Here is a 13,891-nt window from a genome sequence, read left to right as displayed (position 1 = left end):
TGTAGGATAATAGTTTTCAGACTTGTGTTACCGTGTCAATGCAGAGACTTGAGCTGTGCTAACTCACCAAGCTTGATCTTGCTTGCCAAAGCATGTTTGTCAATATTTAGCTTCCAGGGAGCATGTCATGAATCTTCACAAAAACTAGCATAAATACAAAATATTATAGCAGCTGCTGTGATCCTTTTTCTAACACTGAGATTAAATTGCTGAAATTTGTTTTGAGCTTTTTACACCAGAAGATGTGTGTCATATACCTACTGTAACAAGAATATGAGAAACAGCATTAAGGGATTGCAATGCTGTTATTAGGGCTTATTAAAACACAGGAAAACACCAGATGCTGTACATCAACTGATTGGAAGTTATTTTAATGTCAAGCTTAAAAATATCACTTTCTCCTGTGACATTAGATTACAAAATGGACTGGGATAAAATAATATACACCCATGCTTTCAAAAAGAGAAATCTCGGCTGCACCACTTAAAATCTGCATCATTTACTTGCCTAACCACTGGAATTTCAGCACAAAATGTAGGCACACACTGTCCTAGGCATTTAACACTAGTACCTATGTAATGAATACACTAATCTCCAATTTCTGATGCAGTCAATGGAGCGAGAGAGGAAGTCACCTCTGAGAATGCCTGACTTCTTACAGTGATGAGGTAGAAGCTTAGAGTCCCCTAGTGAAGTGCCTGACCCTCAGCTGTACTTGGTTAGCACATCTGCTCACATCTGCTGTATGCATCTTAGCATGTCCTCGGCCTCTCTGGGGACAGCCCCAGAGGAATCTCGGACACAGACGTACTGTGGTAGTAACGGCAGCTCAGGAAGGCAATGCAGGTAGCATTAGCAGAAGAGAGCACCACTGCTGCCCACCTTCTGTGCCCAGCAAGCCTTCAGATCAGTGAGTCTCATTTGTAAGAAACAGAAAGAAATAGAAAAGGACCTTGGAAATAGCACTGGAAAAAGTCCAAGTTTGGAAAAGAGAGTGTAAGAGTGACAATTTTTTTTTTTTTAAAGACCCCTTTACCACTCCACACTATCTGACTTTTAACAGTAAGCAAAGGATGTCCTCAGAGCTGTAAATAGTAAGCTGAAAAAAAAGAAACACATCAGAAAGAAATCTGTGTGCCAGTCCCACGAAGGAAAGAACTTCATCCTAAAATTCCCCTCAACAAGATGGATCAAGTCTTCGGGTGACTTCCCTAACCTTTGGCAGGGTTTACCTCCTCTCTGGATACCTGCTAAGAACTGATCCTCTAGAGTGTTTTTATAAACAACAAAGATGCAAGCAATCTCTCCATTATACCAATAAACCAGAATGTACCACACAGTACACTTCTCCAAAATATTTCCTGAGGAAAACAAGTTGCCACCAGATCCTCTTTGGAGCTCTGAATTCTTCAAATCCCACCTTCAATAAGTTCGGAAGAAGCTGCTCAATTTATACCAAAAAACCCCAGATTGTTAAAAGCATTATTTGGCAATACCTTCTCTGCAAGTTCTTTTGATGCACAGTTTATCAGGGCCTAGAATGAGAAGATTTCTCTGAGTATTCATTGTTAAAAGCTAAGCAGCTCTTGAGTGGGCATATATGCAAAAATTGGTGAAAATATTGCCAAGTTTGAGGTATTCAAATAGATGGGCTGCTGACATGGCCTTAACAGTGTAAGCACAGTGATAACTGACATGAAGTAAGAGGAGCTCAGTCCAGCCAAAATATGGACCGGAGTAACAATATATTCCTTTGAAAACCAACAGGTCACTCAATAGGGCTATGAAACATTTATGAATGGACAGACGCAACCGTAACACAGTTAACTGTGTCCTCATTGACATGCCTGCTTGCAGAAACCCCCTCAGCTTTCTCCTTATTTTGAGCTGCCAGTAAGAAAGTTCTTCACAGTATCAGTCTCACCTCAGTGCTGAGTCAAGTGTGGTACCACATATTCTATGGACAGACCTCATGTCATCAAAAACACCCTCTCTATATATTTGCAATATATTTCTCATTCTGAAACAGTGGGACACTGTGCTCAACAGTTCTCCCTTGGCTCTCACTTAACCCAAATAACAGTGGTTCGATCCCTGACTACGAGTGTCTTTCGGGATTTAAACAGAACTTAGTAAAGGGGGTTATACAGTGCATGTTAATAGGGCAGACAATTTCAATTACCCAACAATGCAGAAACTGCAAATTGATCATAAATTGGAAAACTAAATTCCTACAGTAGGTTCCCTGAAAGATTTTGTTGGATATGTTTGTACATCCTGTGTGTGAGCAGGACATTTGTATAGCTCATTCTATACAATGGTGTGCTTGCATGAAAAAGCACACTAAAATGCAGATCCCTTAGCTGACTACTATATATTAGATGCATTCTTTTGAAAGATAAAAAAATATTCTGATGGTTGTGAAGTACTTTCATAAATGCTTCTGGCAATAATTCACCAGGGATGATGTGATGCCCAGTGAAATACAAACCCAGGATCTACCCAGTTAAACAAATCTGCTCTGTTTTGTCTTCTGTATTTTATGTGTGAAGTTGGCATTAGGATTTATTCCTTATTCGAGCAGGATACTAAAAAATACAGAATATTAGCAGGATTTAGGTGAATAAAGATGTATTCCCTGTGGGTTCATAATAAATCACAGCTAAGCAGTGGTAGAATTTTCAAAGGCTATTCCTACATGGAAGTGGAACAGCAGCAGTAATGGTGTAAGTACATCCTTTTGGTGCTGCAAGGTGTAAACCAATGCCTTGGGTTTAAAGTTGTTCCAAGGATTATTTTTTTTTCTAAACCCTCATATCTGATTGTCAAAATATCCTGCAACAGGATTAATCCCAGCAAGCACACTTTCATGTAATTTGAACTCTCTTCAAGCCACTTTTTGACCCATTTCTAGAACTCATCAATCTAGTGTTTTGTAGGCAGTGAGAATGATAAGAGCCCCAACATCCTCAGAAAGGTGCCTAAACCATTACAGCTACCAAAGGTACTGAACCAGATGAAGGAGCTAGCATGCAGTACAGAAGTTGGGGTGTTTTGTCAGCAGTGGTAATATCCCCATAGTGATGACAGAAAACAGTAGTTAGTTGGCCTATCCTGCAAGCACAGCTGTCCCACAGAGAGAAGGAAGAACAGGAGGAAGCTCCAGGCTAGTAAATGTTACATAAGAAGTAATTTTTGTATTTATTTGTTAACTCATATTTTGATGTGTAAATGTGTTGCAATTTTTTTTTTCAAAAATGTAAAAACACATTTCTACAGGTAAGATGAGATTATGCCCTCCACTGAATATAGATGGGCTCTACAGACAATATATACCACTTGGTGACCAGAGCAAATCAATATGCAAAGTAAGATATAGAAAAGAAGAAATATGCTTAAGACTTACCAGGTCAAACTCAGGAGTTTTAACCTCTGCTGATAAAATTGTTAACCAGAATTGTTTACAAACTATGCCAGATTCTTGGGTTTTTTGGGGAGAATTATATTTAGAACTTCTGCTCTGAGTGACAAGTACAGTTCATAATTTCCACAGAAGACAGTTGCCTCATTGATCACTCTCAAGTACCACTCGTACCACAAGCCCTGCTGTTGATTCGGGTATGGAATAAGAAGTCAGCAGGAAGGATAATTATGGGCCATGAACGATCAACAACAGGGAGCTTGTAACACTGACATGTATTCACAAGAATTGGGACTGTATTTCCTTTGTCAGGCCTTTCCTCTGCGCTTATCCACTTGGCCCAACTCTAACTTGAGCGATCGCCAGAGACTGGTCAGTGACAGGGTGACCCTTCTAACCAGTCACTAAGCAGCTGCTGGGATACAATAAGGCACACAGTTCTCACAGTTCAGAAACACTTTTGTAGTGAGTAACAGCTTTTCAGTTGTATGAAAGGCTGGAGAGTTATACTGCATGCCACCACAGTCTCTAGACCCCATTACAGCTGCATTTCAAAGTCAAAAGACATTTGACTTCACCATGATTATCCAGGGAGAAAGGTGAGCAAAATCAGATTGTGAGAGCTGCTGAGACTTAATGGAAAACAAACCTAGCAGTAAACTTCACCACAGCTTTTCTCGATTTTTATTATTTTAATTAATGTCTATTTGAAATTCTTGATAGTATTTTCATTCCTGTGTTAGAATAAACTGAAAAGCACTTAAATGCCAAGTACTTCTCAAATAAATAATTTATAAGATAATTGAAGTAGTTATATTTAAATGTCCTCCAAAATTAATTGTAATAATTTTCTTATGACAGAAATATATCGGTTTTCAACACAATAATCTCCAAAAGACATGACACAAAAATATTCTGAGATTTTTTTTGTGAGCATTTGCTTAAAATTAGAAGAGGTGACCATAAGAGAAAGAGATACCTTTTCCTGCAGACCTGACAGACACAGGAAGACAATCAACTAATGCTGACAAAGACAACACCAATGGGTTCAATCTTGCTGATATTACCAGAAGGAAAAATTTTCCGTTCTTGACTGACTTACATCTCCTTATCAGGTCATACTTTGCCTGTGGTACATTGAGCTACACCCATTACTGTAAGCAGGTTTAAATAGGAGCCCCTGCTCCACCAAACTGCTTTAAAATGCTCTGACATATCTTTTACCTTCTAGATTCATTTTCATTTTTTGTTAATCAGACCATGGCTCCAAGATGTTAAATATGAGAGCACTCACTACTTAATCATGTTAAGCCATACCATCACATGAAGAGATTTCCCATTTTATCTACCTGCACCCAGAATAAAACTGCACATTCTTTCACTCATGCTTGGGCAACCTAGGCCACAATCATCGTCTCTTATTTTTACCATATCATGTCTGAGAAGAATTTATGATTTTATCTGAATCACCTTCTGACACGCGCCTTTGGTTGCCATGACTTAGACTAGATAGCTTAGCAATTATCTATTTATTAAAAAAAACTCAGTCATCTGTGAAATTAATTATTTCAACGGTACATATTCTATACGAGCTTTGATGTAAACAGTAAATTCAGAGTGTTCGACAGCAGAAGTTTAGAGATTAACCCAATTACAGGCTACTAAAACAGGAGAATATAGCTGATTGCATTTCTAAAACCCTGCACAGACCAGCAACAGTTAATGATGATTTGATGGTTTTCTATGACTTTTGAACAAATACTTGGCTTTTAGTCTGAGAGCAATGCTGGACATTTCTGTCTGATGCTTGGGGGATTCAGCCAACTAACAGATACATTTGGTGAAGAATCTCATTCTAGTCATGCCCTCCCTTCCTAATTTCCCTTTTCACTGTTTTGTCGTCTTTGCCTGTTCCTCAGGGAACCGAGTGATTGATAGGCTAATCCAATGACTGTATTACAGCTGCCTCAACTTGGACTCTTTTCCTTATCATTAGCAGTTAGCCTATGGTTAAATTCACAGCTCACTGCTTGGTACAGCCCCTGAGATTTAAGGGTCTGGCCTTTAGAAAATATTTAACATAAAATTGAAATCTTGACATACTGAGAATTCAGTTCTCTGCAAGGCTTCTTTAATTAATCCAATGTACTGTACCATTGTTCTATATGAGGCTCTGACATGGTGAACTGTTACTGAAGCTCACAGAGATGTGTAATTCTAAATTAAACACTCACTTACATGTACCTACACTGCATTTGTTTCCCAAGTACATGTGCATGAATGTGAAAATTTAAATCCAATCTGTAACAATAATAAACCACAAACCAATTACACTTAAAGAGTAAAGACTTTTCATTCATTTCAAGCTTGGAATGATCTTTTTCAAAGTAAGAGGAGGTGAAAACACAGCTTTGTTCAAATGCTCTGTGTCAAGACTCCTCCTTCACTCTTTTACCAGGACTCATTTAATCTTTTGATGAATGAAATCAATTATGGTCATTTTTAATCGACTACAAACGGCACCTGTGCTAAAAGTGTAAAGTGTTTTCTTTGTGGGAATGAAATTGGCTAAAAAATATTAAAAGTGGAAAAAATATGCTTAGTTCCCTGACCTTATCTGGAAAATAATACTTATTTTTAAATAGCTATGGGAAGGACATAGACCTTGATCTATGCTGTAAACCTTTGCCCTACTTCCAGTCAGTCGATGAGCTGCAAGCTTCTATGAAAATGGCAGCTGAGTCCCAGATGAAAAATTATGCATCTCATAAACTGCTATTCTGCTGAAATGTCAAGCTATGGCAGGGCTGTACCTCAAACTCAGCACTTGGCATTTTCCTTCTGTCTGCTTTGTTGCCATGAAGCAAACACGAACAGTGAGGATTTGTGTAGGGCAGGTAGCAGGCGAGCTCCCTGTCAAAAATCTATTATTAGGGCTCTGATCTCTCCTGCACAGACCAGTGACGGCAGTACACTAAGAGAAATCAGACTGCTGCAAGGACACGATGGAAAACAGAGGACTCTTTGTGAATCCTGACATAATATATGCAAATAAGGGCTTTTAATGGCTGAGCTACATTGAACAGGAATAATAAAACAAAATTAAAATCGTACTATGGCATATATTTGTTTTTCACCCCTTTCCACGCTGTTTTATAAATATATGTTAATGTAAATAGTCTTTAACTCTCAGTAAATATTTATACTAAACAGAAGTGCCTATGCATACATACATTTTGTTTTGTTTCCGGTGATGGGCTGCTTTTCATTCATTTCTATTGACCAAAATCCACACTGCACTGTCACTGACAGAACTGTGATTAGGAAAGTGAATGCTCTTGGTTGTTTTTTTCACTTTTAATGATGTGTCACAGAATTAAAATTAACAGGCAGCCCTTATTATTATAACTGAAACTTTTTCAATATAATTCATGCATTTCAGATTAGAATATATGCCTCTATTAATAATGTCAATATACATTTTAATTTAATGAATTTACTCCCAAAAAACATTCCCTCAAACATCACAATTACTGTTGGACAGTGGTATTTTCAGTAAAAACACACAGCTCCACCAACTTACTTCAAAAGTAACTAAAATTATCTGCCTCGGCGGGTTTCCAGCAATTCTACATTCCTGCATTTAATGACTAAATCAGCTATTTAGATATATTCCTTCTGACATCCCTTGTGGGCAGCTATGAAGTTATAACACACAGATTTCGGAGTCTCTCTTTTTCTAGAAAACATACAAACACACGTTCTCAATCATGCTGTACAATATATTTGTGCAAATAATGCCAAAATACTACAGAATGTAATAATTGGACAAAGCAATAACAGCACATAGACATGAGGTATTTGAACTGCTACTGTAAAATACTGCAATATTTTTGCAACAAAGCATTAAAAGAATACACAGTGAGTGCACCGTAGAGAGATTTGCTTTTAACCTAAGTTTTTTGCTAAGTCCAGTGTATGCTTTTACAAATTTATCCCCTAAGGATTTGGCTTCCAGACAAAAACAAAGAAACAAACAGATGACAAAGAACAAAAAACCATGGAAATTCAAACAGAAGCCCTGCTCTATTTTGCCTGCAATAGATATCTTATTGCGCTGCAATGTGATGTGTTTTATAAAACACATCTTGAATATGGAAGCACAGTATGAAAGCTCACAAAAAAACCTTTTTTTTTTTTTTAATTTTAAGATACATTTAAAGGAAAGAAATCTTAGGGAAGCATGCAGCTGCTGACAGTATATTAATATTTCTCTGGGAAACCTGGCATCTTATTCTGGTATCTACAGAATATGCATTTTCACAATAATTTATACAAACTAAAATATATCTTTCAGAGCCAGAGGTCACTATTCCCTGTGAGGAAAAAACCCACATCATTAGCTTCTTATTAAGAAACAAATACTCTGCATTACATGTGTATAGGTAGAACGCAGGATAAAATCTCATGTGTACTACATTCTCAGACTTGAAAAATTGCTAGATCCACTGTAAAAGCTTCTTAATGGAAATCAAACTATGTCTCTAATCCTGCAAACACATATGATAGTTTGGAAAACATATCTTAATTTTAGTATTTTTCTTTCATCATAAGGGCTTATTTCCTTAACCATATTTTGTAGACTTCATTAGGACGTTTCCACTTTTTGAGTAATGGGCAGTTTCTGTAAATTTATTTAAAAAAGAGACGAAGACTGGGATCCTGTAAGCACAATGTTCTCTCGGGTCATGGGGCCAAAGGAGTCCGCAGGGCTACCATAGCCCTTGGGCTCATCTGAGGCTTCATAGTGCCAATTGGAAATTACTTTTCTTTAGAAAACAACAATTTGTCAAAATTAGTGAAATTTTTCTTGTGAATAATTTTTGGCACCAAGATAGATGTAAAATGAGAAGAAAAACCTGAAATATTTTACCATGCTAAATAGTAAGAGGGTAAACTTGGAATCCAGGGGACTGAGCAGGGACCTGGGCTCACACCTGGGATTTAAACCTGGTTCTCACAGGTCAGGCTCATGTGTAGGTCAGCAGGCTGTGCTAGTATGAGTGTGTATCCTGTGAGAGCTGTTTCCATTTGTATTAATAATTCAATATTTGCAAGGAGGTGGAGAAGAGAGAGAGACTAATCCTACAGTCTAGTGGTCAAACATCCACCTGGGATACTGGGATCCTTCCCTGTCAAAACCACCCAAGAAACAGGAGCGTAGGACAGAGGAAAGAGTGATGCCTCTTGCAGCTTAGCAACCGTCAGCTGATCAAGGAAGGTCACTGCCTGAGCACTGGCTGGCAAGAAAACACCAATTGTGACAACTTGAAATTAAATGGGGGTTTCAAAGTAATCTCATTAAGTCTCTCCTTCTTTGAAAGATTTTTTAAAAAATATTTTAAAAAACCAGAGACATAAGTCTATTTTTAAAACATCTCAGGATTTGGCAATGATGTTAATAAACTTTTTTATTATTATTATTTTTATGTACACAAGACAAACCATAAGAAACTACCTGTAATTTAGTAATTTAAAGGGAATTATAAAAAAAATTCTGCTTCAATGTCTTTCTTATCTAGAAAAATGAAGGACGAACTTCCTGCATAGAGTTGCTTCTGCACGAGGCAGACAAGAAGAGGAGGGATGAGGAGGCCGAGGGGAAATTTTATATGGAATATATTTTTTCAGTACGTGGCCAGGTAGGAGCACAATTCTGAACCCTGGAGGACAGCAAAGCCTGTAAGTCAAAATGTCAGGCTGCTGCTAGGCCAGGGCATTAACACATCTTCATTATCTGCTTTGTCAGAAACCTTCATCAAACTCGGAGGAGTTTGCACTCACCTGGAGAAGAAAACCTGCACCGTACTATGAAACGTGTGGACACAGTGAATTTATAAACTCCTGAAGAACGTCGGTCCTTTAAGAGACCAACTTCCTTTTACACGACCCAGGCCAGCGGACAGAGACAGGGGCTGGCCTGTGGCCTCATCTCAGGGTGTGAGGGGCTGTGTTCTGGGCTGGGGTGGCTCATCTCCAGTGTCTGGGGGCCACCTCCTCATGCACACTGCACCTCCACCCTGGCTCTTGGGAGCAAAGGGAAAGGCAGACAGTCGGGAAAGGGTACGTTTCTCTATGCGACACCAAGGAAGGAAAGTGTCCCTGCTGCAGTTTTGGATTTTTGCTCTCTGAAGCACAAGCACCCTTCCAGACAGAACACCCTTATAACTGGTAGGCAATGCTGCTGGGGGTAGAGAGAGTTTCCTATGATTTATGTGCAAAAAGGAAGGGAAAAAGATAAGCAAGCTCAGACTGATCTAAAATCCAGTTTAACCCAGCACTCCAGAAATATTCCATTGCAAGCAACTCCATTCCAGCTGAACAATGCTGGGTCACCAGTGCTGAGTCAAGGTACGTTTCACACCTCACCAGCACACCTGACTAAGGGGACCCTGTGCTGAGACTTCCACAGGGCTGGGGCCAGCTCCCACCTCACCCACCCATGGTCACACAGCACTGTGAGTGCGGCACCCTGCAGGTCAGGGGCTCCTGCCTCACTCACTGTACCTCTGTGCCATGTGAGCATCACTGCTAGTCCAGAATCTGTGCACATGGAAAAATCCAGAAAGCCCAACCCAGCTTGGCTATGCGCTGTATCTGCTCTAGGTTTGTGCATGACAGAACACAATAAACCAGCTGTGCTTTGGTAAAACACACTGAATATGAACTAGACATTGTTTCTATAATAGTGTTGACTTTCACTTAAAAATTAATTCTCTCTTGAGAGGCATTATTTGAAAAAAACAACAAAAACTTACTGACTGTCAGATTATAAAATAAAACAAGAAGTTTACGCACATCAAAATAGAAACCCAATACATTACGCTACGAAGCGTCTTTCATGCCAAGACCACAGAGCACTTCCCAACAAGCCTGTAGGCATGTAAGTGGTGTTACTGCCATTCCACAGACAGGAGAAATAAAGCACGGAAAGGTCAAGTGTCTGGCTGCAGGCCACACGTCTCAGCCGTAGCACGGCTGGGAACAGAAGTACGGCCACTCTGCCCCTTGCTCTGATGAGATGACACGCTCTCCCACATTTTGTAAGCATGCTAGCTCTCTTGATTTAAAATTGCTTTCCTACGTTTGTAGATTTGTATACTGCTATAGCTGGCCACTGAGCAAAACGTACTATAACATGCTGCCAAGCCAATTGACTTTATTGGCTCTGTGGTTTTCTTTTGTGCAAGGAGTTGTGTGATTGGGACCTAGTGATGACGACTAAGCAAGAAACGTTTATATATTTGTCTGTTACATTATGCTCTTCCAAAACATAGTAAATTGACAGCACTTCCAGCGTTTTTCATATTTTTTAAATAACCAGATTTGCGTTATAGGTAATGGTGCATTCTAAAATGTCATTTTCTCTCTCCTCTCATACATGTAAAACTTCAGGAAAAAAAAATTCATAGATACACACACACATATATATAAATAAAATAAAGAACTTTTCTTCAGGTCCACTTAGTATTATAAACCAGAGAAATGCTGGTACATCCTCACAGCTGAGCATGCAGGTGCCACTGTAATTTACACTGCATATGTGTTTCAAATTCGTGACATAAGAGACACACTTTTCATAATGCAGTCATTTTATAGATTTTATTAGGCAGACTTATGGTAGGAAGGAATATTCAGAAATTGCAACTTAAATGAGAAAATGTGAATGGTGTTACTTATATAAAATACTACTGCAATAGTTCTTTTATTAATTTTTAATGCACAGCACCCACTGTGACCTCCTTTATTCTTTTCCTGTCAACATGGCAGGCTAGAGAAATTGAAATGGGCTGTAGCTGTTCTCTTCTTGTTCCCCTCTTCCTACAATTTTGCATAATATTAAAATATAACATCTTATTGGACTGTCACTGTGAAATAATCATTATGTGATAGGCATAATGATTTTTTCTGATTGTTATCTCTTTCTTACTTTTCAGCATTCTATAAAAAATTTCAAATTCCATGTAGCTATCTAAGGCAATAACACAATTTGCCACTGAATACACTCATCTGAATTAAAGTTTGTTTAAAAGTTACCTTTTGCTACATTTCTTATGGTTCTCTAAGGGTAACACCAGTCACATAAAATAAAGAACCTTTTTGCCTGTCCAGTCTCCTCCAATTATGTTTTTGGGGTGAGGTAGGAGATGGGTCTGATAGAATAGCATTTGACTCAATCAGGAGGACGCTACTACTTCTGTTATGTATATTTACTGCTACCTCTATCACCAAGGAGACTAATCTCCATACCAGTAAAGTCAAGAAGCTCACAGCATTGTCTTTGCAGGGCCCAAGTTCGTGTTGTCACAGCAACAGAGCGCACAGGGTCAATAGATTAATACATTAGTGTGCACAGGCACTGAACAGGAGTGTAAAAGTTTTGCTGCTGGTTTGAAAATTAAACTGTGAAGCAGGACTTAAAAGTATGGCCTACACAAGATATTCTTGTATATCTTGAGGAATAGGCTACAAAAATATGCATATATTTGCGTAATACTGTCTATCATTTTTACCACAGTGTGAAGAGGAGGAAATAACATCCCTGGAAGAGGTGCACTCAGTGGGAAGGAGGGAGAAAGGCTGGAGATCGGGCTATGAAACATATACTGCATTTGGATTGTTGATATTTCCCCCTGCGATGCCCTTTCATTAGCCTCTGTCTAACGTGGGGCCTGACAATTGTGACAGGATGAAAAATTTGAGGAAAAGCGAGGGTCGCGAGGGAAGAGATTTCCTTCCCTCTCCAGTGACCCTATCACAGTATTCTGATGCAGTGCTTTACCATTAAGGAAAGGGCAACCCAAGAGCCTTCACACTTAATCTGTTCCATCTGTCATGACTTAGAAACACTGACCAGCAGTGAGCTTTAAGGACTCGGTGCGACTGCAGACATGATATTCTAGCCCACTACAAGGACCTCCTGATGTTTTGAAAGCCTCCAAGGAAGTACCACGCATCAAAAAGGGCAACACCTACCTGACATCCCACCATATGTGGTCCTCAGTCCTCTACCAACTGCTGGCCAAGGTGTGCTGTCTGCTTTCAGTCCCATCAGTCCTGACACAGTGTTGGTGGCTGTAACACCATCTGCGCCACCTGTGAAAGAAAAGGTCAGTCACTTTTTGTTAAATCATGTGTATAAGAACAAGAGAGGAAAAAATACAAGAGAAAACCTGTGAAACTCTGAAATAACTAGGAATTCAAATAAAGAACTGAAGGGTAAAGGCAACAAACTGCAAGCAGATGCGCAAAAAGGTCCTTAAGACCAATCCTGGGCTGATAAATTTAGCATTAGCTTCAAGGCAGGCTGTATTAGTTGAAAGAGCTGTAAGGGCTGTAAGACAGCATGTGCAAAACACTGGGGCTGACAGGCACATCTCTGCCCTTCAGTTGTGTGGGCCAGAACTTGATAGAGTGGTTGTTCATGACCTGAGGGTACCCCAGGACAGGGGCCACCTCCTGCAAGCTTCTGAGCAGCAAGACAGTGTGACACAGAAACAATGACCACGGTTCTAAGTGACAGATTAATGCACCTACTTGCAAACTTACTTCCTCTCATGTTGTACTTTAAGCTCTAAAGAAAAAAAAAATACAGCTTGAAATGGTGTATTTTTGTTTTCTCAGGACACACATGTAATTTTTACTACTAAATACAGGAATAGGGGAATTAACAGTGGTATGGTAAACATAAATATGACAGAAGTAAGAGCGTGCAGGCAAACACAGACAAACATATACAATTTATTGTTAACAGTCTACCATGGTTCTCTTCACATATTGCTATATTTTAGATGCATGGACCTTTGATCGTTGTGCTTATTCTAAATAGATCAAACAAGCTATTTTCATATTAGATTCTGTTATTCCAGTAACACTCCTATCATATCCCATCCAGTAAATTCGTAAATCTGCACAGCTTGTGCACTGGAGTCACTCACCTTCCTGCGCAGCCGTTGCAATATTCACAATATCAGTGACATTTGGGGTCAGCTTGGCAAAGAAAGGAATTTGAACAGCTTGTCTAACCCAGCGACAGATGTTCCGTACCAGCTCTGGATCCTGTTCAAATAGGTCAGATAAATACAGAACATAATTAAAAGTAATATGAACAAAAGGTACATCAAGGAAATAGAAAACTTTGCTATAAGTGGCTATACTGCAATTTTGTGAAATTGCACATCAGAACTGAACCTTGCCTCATTAGTTAACTTATTTCAGACACATCGAATAACTGCAAATCCAATACAGAAAGGTTAGTGCATAAGAAAAAAATAATTTTTTTTTCAAAAAGACAAAAATATCACAAAACATTCCCTTCCCAGAGAGAGGAAAACGCTATTTTGGATGACAGAGATTTTCTTTACCTATTTATTTCAAAATTTACTTTTCAGTTTTAATGACTCACTCTAT

The 13,891-nt window shown here is 39.0% G+C and overlaps 1 protein-coding gene across 2 annotated transcripts in view; it reads right to left on the bottom strand.

Annotated features, from left to right (window-relative positions):
* DPYD (dihydropyrimidine dehydrogenase) overlaps nt 1-13,891 on the bottom strand; it is a 338,238-nt gene that overhangs the window by 77,009 nt on the left and 247,338 nt on the right. For both annotated transcript variants that reach the window (XM_027740750.2, XM_039378355.1), the window contains 2 exons: nt 13,420-13,540; nt 12,458-12,577 (listed from right to left, as the gene is read on the bottom strand). In XM_027740750.2, the coding sequence (XP_027596551.1) occupies nt 12,458-12,577; nt 13,420-13,540 (241 nt within the window). The remainder of the gene's footprint in view (nt 1-12,457; nt 12,578-13,419; nt 13,541-13,891) is intronic.

Source organism: Pipra filicauda, unplaced genomic scaffold (genome assembly GCF_003945595.2).
Source record: "Pipra filicauda isolate LSUMZ 115617 unplaced genomic scaffold, ASM394559v2 scaffold135_size2527700_pilon, whole genome shotgun sequence".
In the NCBI taxonomy this organism is placed as follows: domain Eukaryota; kingdom Metazoa; phylum Chordata; class Aves; order Passeriformes; family Pipridae; genus Pipra; species Pipra filicauda.
This window is presented reverse-complemented; position numbering and strand designations above follow the sequence as displayed.